General features: G+C 37.8%; 1 protein-coding gene across 3 annotated transcripts in view; it reads left to right on the forward strand.

The window, feature by feature from the left end:
* The first annotated feature begins 7,438 nt into the window (after positions 1 to 7,438).
* The window catches only part of LOC134539966 (transcription factor Sp9-like), a 337,688-nt gene continuing 327,030 nt past the window's right edge, over positions 7,439 to 18,096 (forward strand). For 2 of the 3 annotated variants that reach the window (XM_063382360.1, XM_063382363.1), the window contains exon 1: positions 7,439 to 7,801. In XM_063382360.1, coding sequence (XP_063238430.1) covers positions 7,796 to 7,801 — 6 coding nt within the window. In that variant the 5' untranslated portion in view covers positions 7,439 to 7,795. The remainder of the gene's footprint in view (positions 7,802 to 18,096) is intronic. The other variant, XM_063382361.1, reaches the window with a different exon arrangement.

The raw sequence follows: 18,096 nt of genomic DNA on the forward strand, positions 1-18,096 counted from the left end.
TTCTGGAACCGACTGGAGTGGTAGTGACGTGTCGCTTCATCCCGGGCCGACCCGAAGCTCGAATCATCCAGAATAACGGCGCTTATTCAAGCCACTCCACGCGGAATTCCCAGGGGATAGATAACAGCGCCGAAGAAGGTGCGCACGGGAAAAAAAGGGGGAGGGGAGGGTTGTGCGAAGTCGGGTTGCTGTAATCCCCGAAGGCATGCACGCGTGACAGGCAGACCTATCAGAGTTATATTCACGACCACGGACCGATCAGAGTGGCGTAGCAGCAGCAAGACACTGGCCTCGCGTGTGTCTTGACTCGTGTTCAAATATCTGTCCAACCGTCCTGGTTTAATCTCCAGGCCAATGTTAGGGATGACACCTTACCAAAGGCCATGATCAAACTTCTTCCCCCTGACTACTTTGACGATGAGCTGCACATAGTGATTCACGTCGAGCGACCGCCACTCACCACAGCTCATGCGCTAGGGACTGGAAAAATTCGCGTATTCAATGACCTCCAGGATAGACTCCACGATCCTGTGCATACTCGGGCAAACGTCAACCTGTTCATTGGCTGCTGACTCGTGAGGCGTCTCAACTGGGAGACTCGTGATTCGATACTGCTTTGACTGAGGGTCTATAGTTGGCCCGCAGTCCTCCAGGTCAACAGTGAACCAATAGCAGGAGTTGCATAAAGGTACAATTATTTGCATTTCAGCATATCGTGAAATGAATCCGCGAATTTTTCCGGTCTCTACTCATACCATACATCGCGCGGAATGAAATATACCATGCAAATGTGGATCATGTTCCCCGGCGCTGATTGGAGTTATTGCAATGAACAGCTTGCTGCGTGTTGGGGACGGGCGAAGAACAGAGTCAACCAAAGGACTGCGCAAAGACGTACCATGCATGCCACTGCAGTAATCAGAGGCAGCTGAGAGCAGCCACGTAGAGCAACAGTTGCGACCAAGTGTGTGGATGTAGAGGGAAATATAAAAAAAAATGGTTGTCTGTAAAGTCAGTTTACGGACGATAGTTTAACGTGACAACTTCATAACAAAACATTGATGAAATGATTGCATACTTTTATTAATAAAATTGAATCATTTTTATTGAATTCACTATTTTGTATGGATACAAAGAAGGAGTGAAATGAAATCTACAATTTCATTGATAAATTTACTTTTATTTGCACTCATTAATTCAAATATGTTTATTACTTTAACAAAGAGATTATTTTAACTATAACTTTTATACATGTTTGCTATTTAACTTCTTCCAATCTGTGTTATACTGTTAAGAATAGGACGATGATAGGAAAAGTAGGAAACGAATGGGAGTGTTTCAAGTTTAATGTGCCTCGAAAAAGTCAAATCTATGGTTGTTCCAATGGAGTGGAAGAGAGATAAATGCGGCGCAAGCGTAAAATGAGCGTAACGGGACACCGCGTAACGGGAAAATGTGCGTAACGGGACACTTTTTCGTGCGTGCAGATGCGTTCATAGATTTATTAGACGTTGTCACGTCAAAAAAAAAAACATATTTTGTGAGCTTATTATATGCAATTGTGATGCGCAACAATATATTTAATACAACTCCAACACTGAAAAACTGACAGAAAACGAACAAGTAAGAACAGTGGGTCTAGAAGGATGAAATTACGCATAGGAGTTCCTTATGTAACGTAAGTGAGCACTAAGAAAGGTTACTTACGCAATAGAGTATGAAAATTTGGGAAATCCTATCGGGCATATGGATAGTAAACAATGTGGTCTGATAAAACATCACTTCGTTTACCCTCTGAATGGGTCATTATTTTCGTAATATTTTTAATGTTTCGAATTACTTTGTAAATATTGGGGAAAGGATCGACGTTTGTGTGGCACGTTTTGGTCCAAACGACGCAATGAATAAGGCCTGTGAGTGGCGTAACACCTCGTGTATCACTCCGTATAAGTAGAGACCGGAAAAATGTGCAGATTCATTTCGCGATAGTCTGAAATTCATTTACATTATACACACACACCTTTAAGCTGCTCTTGCTATTGGCTCACTGTTCGTCTGGGCGACTCTGGGCCAATGAGAAACACTCAACCAAAGAAGTAACGAATCGCGGGAAAACCAGTTGAGACGACTGACAAGTCAGCAGCCAACGAACTGGCGTTATTTGCCCGAGTGTACAGAGGACTGTGTAGACTATCCCGAAGGTCATAGAAAACGCGAATTTTTCAGGTCCCTATAAATCAGATGTCTCTGTCGGCGCAAATCCAAATTCGCGTCCCCCGGGTGGACCACAGCTCGTGCGTTCGACCGGACCAGAGTTTCGACCTGGATCTGCCAGTCGATGGCTCACGAAGGTCTTATCTGCGGCCAGAGGTCAGCGGCCATGCTCGGGCTATCTCTGGCTTTCCCCGGACGACTGCGCGCTTGCTCAATCAACATCGGCGATGAACTGAGACACGCAAAATATTTTCTAGTTTGTTTTCAGGCACCAGGGTGGATTCCGCATTCTTGTATGAATGCCACACAGTGTCGTCCGTTGATTGGCTGCTGACGCACCGCAACCTCCGGCTTCTAGCAAGTCTTCAATTGACTTATAGTTATAGACACTGGAAAAATTATCGTGTTCAACGACCTACAAGATAGACTCCACGATCCTGTGCACACTCGGGCAAACGTCACCTGTTCATCGGCTGCTGACTCGTGAGGCGTCTCAACTGGGAGACTCGTGATTCGATACTGCTTCGACTGAGGGTCTATAGTTGGCTCACACTCCTCCAGGTTAACAGTGAACCAATACCAGAAGTTGCATAAAGGTACAATAGTTATTTGCATTTCAGCATATCGCGAAATTAATCCGCGAATTTTTCCGGTCTCTATTTATAGTCTTTCAGGGGTTGTCAAACAACCAATGAATTAATTACAAAGGTGACTGTAATGTATAACAGTTTGCAGTCTTAGCTATTTGCCAAATGGTAACTTTAATATTGCTGATCCATTGGAAGAAACTGTTTTCAGTCAGCACCTACGCACACTAATGAATTTATTTTGTTGTAGAAACAAAAAAAAAACCTTTAATGTTGTGACAACAACAAGATAGCTCGTGAATAACAATACATGCCACTGTTTTAGAGACATGCCAAATTCGCGTTATTTTGCTGTGCTAGACCTAAAACTCCACAAACGTACACTGTAAAACATTTATGTGAATTTACAGTTTAGGAGATAGTGTAATTTTAAATTTTTGTCAATTAATTTAAATTTTTTTTTTTTTTTTTTTGTATTTTTACACATTCCTTGTTCAAAATCACCTCTATAAGTAGAGACCGGCAAAATTCGCGGATTCACTTCACGATATGATATAATCCAAACAACTGTACATTTATATTGCTTCTGTGATTGGTTTACAGTTTATCTGAAGGAATTTTAGCCAATGGGAAACCTTCAATCAAAAAAGTATCGAACCGCAAGCGTCCCAGTTGACAAGTGTCACGAGTCAATAGCCAATGAGCAAGTGGCATTTGCCTGAGTATGTAGAGGGTTGTGGAGTCTATCCTAGAGGTAATCGAAAGCGCGAATTTTTCCAGTCTCTAACTATAAGGTGTAAAAAAAAGTCGTTGTGTTGTCTATAATACTTGTTTAGTTTCATCGTTGGTTCTTTTAGTCCAACATCAGCTGATTCAATCTTGTTTTCTGTGAAATTTTTTTATCTTTTTTTAATTTTTTTGATTTTCGGGATTTTTTTCATGACAAACAGTGCAAAACTGCAATGGTGTATGTCCAAAAAACTGCATTAAAACAGTGCACTTTACCTTGGTAGTACTCTTCAATGCATCTTTTAGCTAGTTGTGTTCAGCCATTCTTCTCTGGGAGACTTAATAATCCTCAGGTTTCTCAATTTCACACAGAAATCACCAAATCCTAAAGTGTGATGAGAATTTGAACTGTGTATCTATTTATTATTATAATTTAATATTAGGTAACTCTTGCACTTAAATAATTGGATACATATTTTATTGCTGAAAATTATTTGATGCAATCTAAATTAATTCAATGGTTATTAATATTAGTTTGAAGAAAGTACCTACATTTTAAATGAATCTTATGTTGCAGTCTACAAAATATAAAAAATAATTAATTTGGTGAAAACTATTCTTACAAGATCTACAACTTTCTATTATATACATAAAACCCATACATATTTTTTTTAAATACAATGCCTACTAGTTTTATTATATATTTTAATTTATCCAACTCAACCTTTAATTCATTTATTTAATTTTAAACTGTTACATAAACTGATATTAAATATTTCCATTTGGCACCTTTAACTTTAAATAGATAATTAGACTATTGCTAAAGAATAATAAAATTTATATTGACATTGAATTATTGTTCAAAATTATATAATTTAGATTAAAATTAATTTTTAAATCTACAATTTGCCAGTTGAAAAAAATAAAATTTTCGCAAAAGTAACTTAGTTTACTAACAAGTTAATAATTTATTACAGTTAGTGAATATTTAACAACTCTCCCAAAGAAGAAGAACAATTAATAAAGAAGGAAAAAGAATTGGTTAAGGGAGAATAAATAGGCTAATTGGTTACATTTGGTTTTATTTCTAAATTTAAAGTAGTATAATTTTTTTCCCTGTGTCTTTGAAATTCGTCTTATTGAGATAACCAGAAGACGCAGTAATTTAAAGTAATGGTTACAATTCGCCTTTACAAGTGATAAATATATAAAAAAAATATTTAAAAAATTTCCCTTTTTTTAAAATTTCTGATCATTGTTTGACCAATACAATACTTATTTTAAACTAACAACAAATTATTTACTTCTGTTATTCACCTCCGTTGTTTGTATTAGAGCCATTTTCGTTAAAATCACAGAAAATATGAAAATAAAAATAGTTTTCCGCGAAGACTTTGCACTGTGGTATTCTTAAGGTCCAAATAACATTTTGACATAAATAAAAGCTTTTAAAAAATTGAACAGAATTTCAAACACTATGTAATTTCGTGTCCATTAGTTGAATAATGTTATTAATACGAATATCACAGCACATTCAGAAGATCTACATTGAAAATTTCTAAGTGGCTACATCGTACAGTCCATCACAGTTTGAACACAAAGAATCTGCTCAAGTATTTTATAATATTCACTTTATAATTTATTTAATTTAATTTAATTGTTCTTTTCTAAGTTTAAATTTCATGAATACTTATGTAATATTTATTAAGTTATTTTATTTATTTGTCAATTGTTACTATTTTTAATATATTTTAATTAATCAAAATATCGCTAATTGTTTAAAGTGACTAGAAGCACTCACATACAAGCTTGATTTTATGAGTTCTACATTCTCCTGTTTAGTATAGTAAATTTTAATCAATGTGTAAAAAAAGATTAAGAAAAAAAACATGTTCTTGTTGTGTAAGAATGGTAGCCTAATTTAGCATCTGGGGGAAAATCTGCACAACATTCTGCATGGCTGTTTTACAAGACACTGCATGTTTGAGAACTTTGAATTTTATAAGCAGATAGCAGCACATGATTATACGTACTAAAAAAAAAAAAAACAAGGCAGTGAATACCAAAAACAAAAGCTACACACTGAAAAAAAAAGTTTTATTAATTAGCTATTTATTTTAATATTTGAACATTCAATAATAATATAAATTTATTTCCAGTTCTTTTTCTAATAAATGCAGAGGTTAAAAATATTTATTTCCTGAAAGTACGAATATCAACGATCAATGAAATGGAGCCTGCTGAACGACTATCAAAGTCAAATAGTACACTCCACGACATGTATTGGAGATTCTATAAACCCACTTGAATGCAGCGTTCAAGAATATTTTCCCTGGTCATATCACAAGACTGGCCATATTACAGGGTTTGTAATGCATAGGTAGAGACCGGAAAAATTCGCGGATTAATTTCACGGTATGCTAGAATCCAAACAACTGTATCTTTATATTGCTTCTGTGATTGACTCACAGTTTATCTGAAGGACTATGAACCAATGGAAAACCTTCTACCAAAAAAGTATCGAATCGTAAGCGTCCCAGTTGACAGGTGTCACGAGTCAATAGCCAATGAGCAAGTGGCATTTGCCTGAGTGTGTAGCGGGTTGTGGAGTCCATCCCAGAGGTCATCGAAAGCGCGAATTTCTCCAGTCTCTATGCATAAGGCACTTCAAAAATAGAGCCTAACGTATTTCTCAAGAGCGTAGGAATAGTAGATTAAATGACAAGGCATCTTATATTTTTTTAAATTTTAGCTAATAGCGTTTATTTACATTTTATGACTCAACTGGCGTAGGATATAACATGTTCATATAACCTTGTGCAAAGAAAATGGGATTTATAACTTAAAATTGAAATTATAGCACAAATGGTAAACCAAATATGGCAACTTTTATCTTCCTTATAATGATAGAGCAAATAGGTCAAATCATGTAGCTACAAATTTTTAAATTTTTTGAAAACAATAAAAAAAAAATACACTTTTATGATATGTAAACGTGGAATGTGGCATTTATGGTCTAAGAAAAGTGTTAGATTTTTTTAAAAACCAATTTAGACCAGATAGACTATGAAAATGTTCAAAATGAATATTGAAAATTGGCTATAAATCTGTTAATTTGAACACCGCTAAAGATATCAGGAAGAGGTGAAATTGCGGTAATTGCACTGCATGTGAACACAGCCGTTGTTAATCTTACCAGAGACATTGTTACAAAATTAAATTCGTCTGTGATTTGCAGTTATTTCAACGTCCCTTACACACGTGAACACTAAAACGCGACGCGCGAGAATTCGAAAAAAAAAAAAAAAGACCTCGAACCGACCGCATCCAGAGGTTCGCGGCAGGTGCTGCTCTCTCGCGGCGGCGCTCGGAACTACGTCCGCCTCCGCGCGGGCGAGCGCGGATAAGAGATGGCGCTGCGGTCGATAATTGCAGGACTATTAAATGGGAGGTCTTTCCCGAGGCTGCATGGCGCGCAGTGGGGGCCCCCGGGGAAACGTCAAAAAAAAGAGGGGGGGAAAAGAGACAAGAATCCATGCATAAAAGCGAAATAAAAACAAAAGGGAAGGGAAAATTGTGAGCAGTGGAAAATGCTTGACGGGGAGGGGATTGGTGTGGACTCCCCAGGGGAGGAGGGGGGGTTTCACTGCGGTGCTAGGCCCGCCGACGTGCCGAGACCTCAGTTCGCACCACAACACGAACGTTTTGGTGCGCGCACGTGGTCTTCATGGCCTGGTGGCATTGTTGCTCGTAGCGGTGCGGGGCGGGCAGGGTGCGTGCGTCCGGGGGGTTAAACATAACAAAAAAAAAAAATTTATACCGCGCGTGCGTGTGCGAGTGCGTGTGTTGTGTTGTGTGCGGTATACCGCGAATCGTAAGGGGGTAAAAAAAAGGGGGGGAGAGGGTCGCGGGTTCGAGTCTCCTTTCGTCGTCCACCGAAAACCTAAGTGCTGCCGCGTCGCGGAACGACCCTGAACGTCGGCGCGCGGAGGGAAAAAAAAAAAAATATTTTTTCTCGTTTATTTATTTATTTATTTTTAAGGGTGTGGTTTGAAAATTATTATTTTTTTTTCTCTTTCTCTCGTTTCATTCGTGGTGGTGGTCGGTGTGAATTATAATTTTAATAATATATATTCTTTTGTTTCCCTTCGTTTTGAGGTGTTGTTGATGTGGCGGCGTCGTCGTTCTACGGCCGTTTCGTCACCGGAGCCAACCTGGAGGAGAGAGGGGAGCGGAAGGGGGCCAGCACCCCTGTCGACAACAACATGAACGTGAGTGCCAAGTCGAAAAAAAAAAATTCCGCCCACTACACCTCCTTTTATTCTTCATTGACGGCGAATTCTTTTTAAGACAAAACCCCCCCTCCTCCTCCCCCTTATTTTTTTTTATTTTTTTTTATCTTTCCATCCCACTCGACCTTTTTCCCTGAGGTTCCCTTCCCTACGCGGGTCTCGGGAGGTAAGACGTGTTTGCCACCCCTCGTTACCCGCGTGAAAAATGAGACGACTCTGGAGGAGCGAAACGCAAAGAAAATAAAAATTTATAAAAAAACAAGAATAACGCCCGGAGATCAAAAGCCGCTTGCCCTTCCTTCCCTTCGCTACACGCCGGGGAGGGCGTAACCGACAAACCTTGGAAAAACACGAAACAGAGCATTGCTCTTAATAGCTTTTTTTTTTTTTTTGGTGTTTATATATATCTATATACATATATACACACTTGTATCTTCCCGTCTCCCTTCCTTGAGTGCGGGCGGGAGAGAGAGATAAATTAGTCCCGGGACCCGAGGTTCGTGTCGGAAGATGTTTGTTGTTATTCCGCGCTCCATTGACGACGGGAGGGGAATTTTTCCCACGCGCCCCAGCGAGAAGCGCTATCGCATAGAAACTTTTTTTTTTTTTTTTTTTTAATTTTTTTAAAAGGTACGGACTCTCAAATGATCCGTCCGTCTGTCCGTCCGTCTGTCCGTGAACCGACACTCGACACTCCAGTCAGAAGTCACCACGGAGTCAGGGGACTGTGACGTTGTCGAAGTCACTTTGTGACCTCGCCATCGCCGTGTCGTTCCGACCCGAAACATTGCGGAATTGGCGCTTGGTGAACGTCTGATGAGTGATGACCGTCACAAACTTATCAATTTCACGAAAAATTAAAAAAAAAAAAAAAAAAAAAAGCAATTTCAAACTTGTTTCCACAATGAAAACACTACACCTCAGCCAATGTGGCGCAACAATTAGCCGGAGGAAAAAGGAAAAAAAAAATTGCTAATCCTGATTATTAGGGACCTGAAAAATTCGCGGTTTCGATGACCTCCAGGATAGTCTACGCAGTCCTCTGTACACTCGGGCAAATAACGCCAGTTCGTAGGCTGCTGACTTGTGAGTCGTCTCAACTGGTATTGCCCGTCATTCGTCACTTCTTTGGTTGAGGGGTTTCTCATTGGCCCAGAGTCGCCCAGACGAACAGTGAGCCAAAAGAAAAAGCAGATTAAAGGTATACGCGCAAGAATTTCAGACTATCGCGAAATGAATCTGCGAATTTTTCCGATCTCTACTAATAACTCGTGACACCTGCTAACTGGGATGCTTGTGATTCGATACTTCTTTTGTCGAGGTTTTTTTTCTTCTCTTCACTGTCTCAAGAGTACTTCAAGTAAACTGTAGTCAAAATCACTGAAGAAGCTTGAAGGTGGACAATTTTGGATTCTAACCCATCGCGAAATTAATCCGCGAATTTTTCCGGTCTCTTAAGCATACACCTTAGATGCCAGCGAAGCCCGCGTCATTTAGGTATATCCGGCGACAGTCAGGACCAGAGATGCCCAACTTCCATATTATTTTAGGGCCAGATTGCCATATTTGAAATTAATCCGAGGCCCATCACAATTTTTACTGCCATTTTTCATGTCTTACATTAGGTCTTGCAAGGCCCTACACATGCGATGAAGTAACAATATATATATATATTTTTTCAAAAATAGAAAAGAGTATTACTATGAGACATATGCAGGGTGAGTCTGAATTACACCGACTAACTCCAGCCGCGGGTTCATCATGTCACAATAATTCGAATACCTTTGTACGACTTACGGAATAAAGTTATTCCCGAGGCTGGTAAACGCCTTCGATGATGCAGCTGAACAACATTTATATTGTATTAAAAATGGTGCATTGAACGTCTAGATTATGTTTAGTTGAAGAATTTTCTACAACCACCACGAATTTTGTCGCTGTCGCAAAATTATTTCATTGAAATAATTGTCGGTGGTATTTTTTATACGAGGAGAAGACGGTTAATATGTGGTACCTAAAGATGTCCCCATCACAATTATTTCGATGAAATAATTTTGCTACAGCGACAAGATTCGCGCAGTGGCCATAATAAACAAAAATTCAGACGCTCAGAGTTGAATCTTAAATACTTTCTGTATTATTTACAACACAAATGAGTGTTCAGCCCCAACTTCAAAGACATATACCAGCTTCTGAAAGCATTTTAGACCATATGACTTATAGATGTTTTCAACCTATTTTGTCCCGATAAACCTACGCCCGAAATGTCGCTTGTCGGTTGAATTCAGACTCAGTCTGTATAAATTTCAAAATAATTTTAGGTATTTCTGTGATATAGCTGAGTCTTCTGAACACTGCTTGCCGACAACAGATTGTACATAAATGCAAACGTAGACGATTAATACAAGATAGTCTACCTGATAACATTTCTTTGTTGATAGATTCTATAAGGCCATCTGCCAGTTAGTCATCGCTTGTCTAGATTGTAAATGTTTGGACAGGATATTTGACACGTCTTGAAGAACTATGCTGAAATTACAGTAAATTGCCGGATTTTTTTAAACACAAAATCCACCTAAAAAGGATTTCTTGGTGATTTCAGATTACTGGATTTTCATAAAATATACGGTGTATTTAAATTTCAGAATTATTTTGTTCTATATAAACAGGGTAAACATACTTGTGGAAGAAATACGTGTGTTTTTGTACGAGTATTAGCCAGTTTCTAAATGTTTTTTTTCTTAAATTCTTACATAATTCTTGTGGGTTCACGTTCCAAGTAAGTGAAATTTGGAACCATAAATTTACAAGATGATACATTTATGAAGATCCCTGGATAAATTGTAAGCAGAATTTTTCGTAAATTTAAGGTGAAAATATTTAACGGTGTAGAAGCAAATGACAAACACACTAAAGGTCTTATTACCAGATCAAGAACGATTAGGAGAGAAAGTGAAACGTGGCACGGGACAATGAACATCTGAGATTGACTTGATTTCGCATGCGTTTGTTGGATTCTAACATGGCACTAACTACTCACGCAATTCTTTCAAGTCCCTAGTTACATATCGTCCACCGGTCTAAACTATAAACGCTATTGTCACCGCGTTACCATACGAGAAAAAAAAATAGCCAGTCAAGGGGACTGTCAACAGAAGTGAAAACTTAAAACTTTGTTTTTAAATGTGAAATATGACATCATTTCTACGTCAAATGTAAATAAAAATGATTTTGGTATTATGTCAGTACGATGTCAGCATGATATCATTTATCCTTACATAATTTTTTAGTCACAACAGATGTCAGTTGTATGTAAAAATTACGTAAAAATTCATTACCTAGCTATGACTTACCAGTGATGTCAGACCTAGGTCATGTATTCACGTGGTCAAATTAACTCCACTTACTGCTATTACAGCATGTGGGTGATGCGAACTCACAAGATTTTAACCATCCAAAAAAAAGAGTCCAACACGCACATGATACAGTCGAGTACATACAATGTATTAGTGTGTATATGCGTATACATGTACACAGGCCGCTGCGATTCACCAGTCTGGCGCAACACGTCACTAGCATGTCGGTGACGCGAACCCATAAGTTTTGCCTCTACCAAAAATCGCTCAACGCGGCTTAAGAAGTTTTCACTTCAAAAATTGGCCTGGAATTTCAGGTACACAGGTCTGCATGCACTATCGAGCACATTGTGTTGGCAACAAAATAGTATTGCAATGTGCACGAAGTTGCTGGCTTACATGAGGCAGAATATGTTTAGAAGGTTCGGTTGAGAACTACGGGACTATTACCTTGTTGCCATAGGGTAGTTGGTTGGTTTGTGGAAAACACTATTTTTTTTTTTTTTTTTTAAATTTCCCCTCAGTGTTAAGCAAGGCGAAGTTTTCGCAAAAAGGAACGGCAGAAACTAAAACTATCGTCTGTAGCCTGCGTCGCGGGACTTGTCTCGGATCCAACAGTTCTCAAAATTAGTGCCAACTTTCTACGCTTCACCGCACTGTATTTTTTTTTCTTTCTTTGTAAATGGATCGGAAATATTAATTGAAAATTACATATGTGTGAAAATTTGTACATTTACGTGAAAACGACTGTATCCCTACAAAATACATAGTGTTCGCAGCAATACTGGGTTCGGATCCTCAACCGGGCATTATTTTATGCTTTGTGTTTTCCCAGTAACTCCAATAGTTAAAAGTTATTTGTAAACATTTCCCTGAATAGCTTTCCAGTATTAACTAAGCTAATAATAAGCATGTTAGAAAAAAATAAAGTTGAATAACTGAATATTTAATTATCTTTTGTTTGATTTTTTTAAAGTATGGTGTCTGAAACATCAATTAAAATATAAAATTATACGTCAATTTTTGTATGAAAAACTCAGTTTTTATCTCGACATAGTTACAATATCTTTCTTGTAGTAGGTATTGCAAACTATTTCTTGGCAACTGGTTTCCAAAGGAATCTTTTCTAAAAGTACAGAACATAATTTTTTCTTTCTTTGTGTCGTTCTGCAACAGTGCTTGAGAAGCGGCAGCTGGGAAAATGGGTATCGCTGGTAATATACTTTTTAGAAATGAAATACCCGGAAACGGTAAGATCCGAAGCGTTGGAAAAGGATTGGTAGGGGTCCACACTCACTCCTAAATAATACCACAAAAAAAACCTAGGTACAAGAGAACAGGTGACCACATAATCGTTGACGCTCCTGTGTGTTCTAAACCGTCGGCGAAAAAGTATTTCGTTTTACTTTCATGATTACGAAAGTCAAAAAGTGCATCTTGAGATAGGCACTGACACAGTAGAACATCTTTCCATGAATGAAATCCTGGAACCGAAATTGTGTTTCTAAACTTTTTCAAGTGTATTTATACAAGTGAGGTTATTTTTCGGAATGCATGTTTTTTGCATTATAAATTATTGCATTATTATTTACTAGATAAGTAAAATTAATAAACCATAATAAATATTAAGAATAATTAAGGATTTTTACTTATAATTAAAATTTATGTACACTATTTTACTAAATAGAATAATTAATTTTATACGCTGCCAACGTCGCCACTCCACACTGACACTATGCTTAACGCGCTGTGATTCGCATTTCGTAACAAACTCCACGGCATACTTAAATCGGTTAGGTCAGCAGACAAAATTTACACGCGAGGGTGGTTATAGCAAATTCAGCTGTGGTGTCAACGACCTACATCAACAAATTTTTTTGCTTCACTCATGTGTAAGTCGATATTTCTTTTTTACTTGGACTATTTTATTGAAAAAAAATATAATTTTAAAATGTAAAAAAAAATTGTCAAATGATTTCTGGTTTTTTACTTTTTCTTTAATAGTTTCAAGAAGAGACATGTTCCCTTTGCCTCCTTACGTATATAAATGTTCTCAGGTGTGACAATGCTTGTAGGATACCGTTTTTTTTTACACACGCCAACCAGACCTCGGCTATCGGCCTGGCAATCATTTGCAAAAATGAGTCAAGATTCGCTTAAAACAGGTCGATTGCGCTGAAGTCGAAAAGCCAAAAAACTCTGAGCTACAGCATAATTTAGTACCTACCTACGGGCGGAGAAATCTGTCCGCCTTGGATCTCACAAATTACATATTTGCAGATAAAATTTGAAATTTTGTAAATTTCACTCAGCATATCGTATCGGATTTTCTGGTACTGTTACAGCTCACGTGACAGTTAATTTCCGTGTTAGACTAAAAAAAAATCGTTGGATTAGAAACACTTGTATTTCTCTAAAAAAAAAAAAATTATCGGTGCTTTTACTTAATGTACGCGCGTTAGAAGTTATACTTACTTGAAATAGTAAAAAAACTATCTTTAATCTTGCATGAAAATAATTAAAATAAATAAAATAATAAAAGTACTGGAGCGATATTATGATATTATTAGAAAAATTGAAATAAATACTCAGCATTCAATATTAATATAAAGGAGGTCGACCCCCAAAATTTCGGAAATTTCAACATCGATTCTCTTGAAATTCATAGCCATAAAATTATTGTATTTTAATCCCGAACACATACTTGCAAAGTTTTCAAATCGATACAACAATAATTAGAAATAGGTTAAAATCGACTTACAAGATTTTATTACAAGTCAAGCTAATGAAAGTAGTGTAGTTGTCCAATGAAGTACATAAATTTTACTTTTGCACATCTAGCCTAAATCAAAATTTAACTGCAGCTAAACACGATGAAATTTAAAAGTACATTCGCAATAATTTGTCTCAACGTGTCTGGGTTCCATCACTGAGTTCTGAGGCTAAGCTACACAAAAACAATTTTTTTCTGTACTATTTACAAAATGTTCCTTTAGAAACCATTCGCCAAGAAAAGTTTTGTAATCCTTCAAGAAAGATATTGGTTATGGCAATTTTTTTTCATATATGAAATTGGTTTTTCGAGATAATACTGAGTACTTATTTCTTACAAAAAATTGGCGCATAATTCTATATTGTAATTTATGTGTCATTCAATCACTAGGCACTGGAAAAATTCGCGTATTCACTGACCTTCAGGATAGACTCCACGATCCTGTGCACACCCGGGCAAACGTCACCTGTTCATTGGCTACTGTCTTGTGATGCGTCTCAACTGGGAGACTCGTGATTCGACACTGCTTCGACTGAGGGTCTAATAGTTGGCCCACAGTCCTCCAGGTCAACAGTGAACCAATACCAGAAGTTGCATAAAGGTACAATTATTTGCATTCCAGCATATCGCGAAATTAACCCGCGAATTTTTTCGGTCTCTATGAATCACATTTTGTTTTGTTTTTAAATCTAAAATAATTTGACTTCATTTTGTTTTACCATGCTTATTGGTGTGCGCAGTAAATACTAGAAAGCCATTCAAAGGGAACGGTTTACAACATGACTTTTATTGTCGGTGGCACGAGTACAGCCGGGTGAGAATCCGAACCCCGAGTGTTAACTGCGAACACTATTTTTGTAGTGATGCAGTTGTTATTTTTTTATATGTGAATGTATGAATTAAAAATATATATATATTTTGCAATTTTCACATGAATATTTCTGTTCCATTAAAAAAATTGGTTGTCTGTAAAGTCGGTTTACGGACGATAGTTTAACGTGACAACGTCATAACAAAACATTGATGAAATTATTGCATACTTTTATGAATAAAATTGAATCATTTTTATTGAATCATCACTTATTTTGTATGTATACAAAGAAGGAGTGAAATGAAATCTATAATTTAATTGATAAATTTTGCTTTTATTTGCACTCATTAATTCAAATATTTTTTTATTACTTTAACGAACAGATTATTTCAACTATAACTTTTATACATGTTTGCTATTTTAACTTCTTTCAAATCTGTGTTATTCTGTTAAGGATAGGACGATGATGAGGAAAAGTAGGAAACGAATGGGAGTGTTTCAAGTTTAATGTGCCTCGAAAAAGTCAGATCGATGGTTGGTTCCAATCGAGTGGAAGAGAGATAGATGTGGCGCAAGCGTACAATGGGCGTAACGGGACAAAGTGCGTAACGGGACAATGAGTCATCCTTTTTTTTCGTGCGTGCAGCCGGCGTTCATCGATTTATTAGACGTTGTCACGTCAAAAAAATATTAATATTCGCAGCATGTGAATAAACAAGTGAATGCCTCTCCGGCTGCAGGTGTGAGGGGGAGGGGGGATGTCTCGGCCACGCGCCAGGAGAAGCAACGTCTGGCGCGGACTGGTCGGCCGCTTCTCGAAGGTCCGCTCCGATCTGAATAATACCGCATAAACTGGGTAATGGCCTCGTAGGGGGGGGGGGGCGCCCCACCACAACTTTGTTCCAACCTTTTGGTCGGCATCCTCCACCAGTCCTCACACATGTGCGCCCTTCAAGGGCCCCCGACTACCCGGGCACACACACGCGGTGTGCAGAGCTTCAGGGAAAAACAACGCGATTTCAAAAACTACTCAAGATATCTCAGTGGGGTGTCTGCTCACGAAAAGAATTTTAAGAGTTCGCTGAGGGCCGAAAAGTACTTTTGATTTCGGATGAGGTTTTTTAAACTGTATTTTCAGAAGAGTTAAAATGGCTAAAAACGCATGTTTTCAAGAGTAAATTTTAGGGCGTAAAACAATCAGTAAAGATTCTTGAAAGCACTTAAGGGACTTGCATTACACCTTTATCTTCATTTTTTCCGTCATGTAATGTTACGGTCACCGCTCAGATTTCACAGTTGTCCTGTGCACGACGAGAAGACTGCGCGCCAGTCCAGAGGCGACACCCGCGCTAGAAGCACCAGCGAGCGTCGCGCTTATCATCCCGCCTCACTGACACACATAAACCCCTGACGAGGCGGGCGCCTTAAAAGTAGAATGAGAGTTGGCTTACAGATCCTTTAATTCCAGAGCAAGTAAAATTACGACAGAGCTATCAAGGGATTAATCCCCCTCTTTGATCAGTAAGCTTGACCGATGTTACCACCTTAGACCTCGACCCCCTGCCTCGCTCAGCTGACCAGACAGTTTGGCTGTGTCCTGAGTCCTGAGACTTCATCAGCACTGCTGGCGCCTTCCCCGATCTCCCACATTGCACCGGGACCCCTGAGAACACCCAGTGAACCCTTGGTCCGGTGGAGGCCTATCCCACCCCTGATAGCTGTCCAGGCGGGTCTATGACATCTCTACGACCTCGTCAGCTCACAACCGTTTTTTTTCTCTCTCTCCCCACTCCGGTAGAGGGGCTGTGGGGGTTGCAAGTGGGAAGTTATAGCAAAATGGCAGGCATTGAAATGTTCAAGCCAATAGTAACCGGAGCTGTGTTATCCCTCAGTGAAAACAGTCTCGGCTACACTCTTAAAGCGCAACACAAAATTAAGTGCCATATTTACATTACAGGTAGTATTTACAATGATTTTACACCAACCTTTAAACTGAAAAATTCCATTTTTTCACATGTGGCTAGAATAGCAGTATTCAACGTTTAATTATTTCCTTCCCCCCCCCCCCAAACAACACCTCCTAAACCATCCAACGACGGGCCTTAGCATTAAAACCAAAATTGTATTCATGCTATAAAATCGTATGTTGTCACACTGGTATGAGATTTAACAGAACAATGATATATTTGTATTTAAAAAAAGACAGTAATATTTTGTTATTTTTGGCAGTAAAATTCACTCCATAGCCTAAATACGAATAGATAAACTGGAGTGTTAGCTAGTGTACATGCGAAAAATTTCTTCAATCCTCATGGAGATTATAAGATTTTTAAAAAAAAGTCAGTAATTTTCCAGCAAAAGCCGATACATATTCATGCACTTGGTAGGCTGCAACTGCCTCAAAATAAATTTACAAGAGTTAAAAATAATTTTTGAGGTTTTGTAATCAAACTTCACACAAAAACAAACTCGCTATCTAATGCAGTTTCTAACAAACATTTTAGTCTGAAAAATATGATCACGCAATCATTTTGACGGTAAAATGTGCCAAGTGGAAGACGATAAAAGAGATTCATGAGCTATTTCTGAGGATAGGAAAATAATCTACACTTATTGGTATGATTAAATAACTCGAAAGAAAACCAATATTACAGGTCTACTTTTTAAATTTACTGTTAACCATTTAAGATACACAGTAGCGCTACATGCATGATTTGCATGTTTCAGTACAGGACTAAAAATATTACTGTGAGCTTATATAATTATTTTAAAGTGCATACTTATTGGAAAAACAAACGTTTTTATAGCACAACCGTATTTTCAGTGTTATCACTAGCTCACAGATTTGTGACAAATTGACAAAGATCTATGATCCACAGTATAGACCAAACTAAAAAAAAAATATTTTGTTGACAGAAAAATATATTTGATTGTCCATGAAGTGGTTTTATTACTGAAAGCCAAAATAGTGGTTTTGTTGAGCCTACAAAATATTTAGTATGTTCTGTAGTAACAAAAATATTTAGTAGGTTCTATACTGATCACGACAAAAATATTTTGTAGGATCTGCAGCGAAAAAAAAACTATTTTGCAGAGTTCGTAGTGACAATATTTCGTAGGTTCTGTAGTGAGAAAAATATTTTGTAGGGTCTATAGAGACAAAAATATTTTATAGGGTCTGTAGCGACAAAATATTTCGTGGCAGCCTCTAAATTAGTTTGTTTTTTTCAGTGCATCAACCCAAACCCAGACTTATTTTAAAAGGCTTGATATATATTTTGTAGCAAAATTAAGTCGTGAAATCTCCAATTTCTACTGATGGCCAAATACACTA

This window comes from Bacillus rossius, chromosome 16, assembly GCF_032445375.1.
Source record: "Bacillus rossius redtenbacheri isolate Brsri chromosome 16, Brsri_v3, whole genome shotgun sequence".
Taxonomy (NCBI): Eukaryota; Metazoa; Arthropoda; class Insecta; order Phasmatodea; family Bacillidae; genus Bacillus; species Bacillus rossius.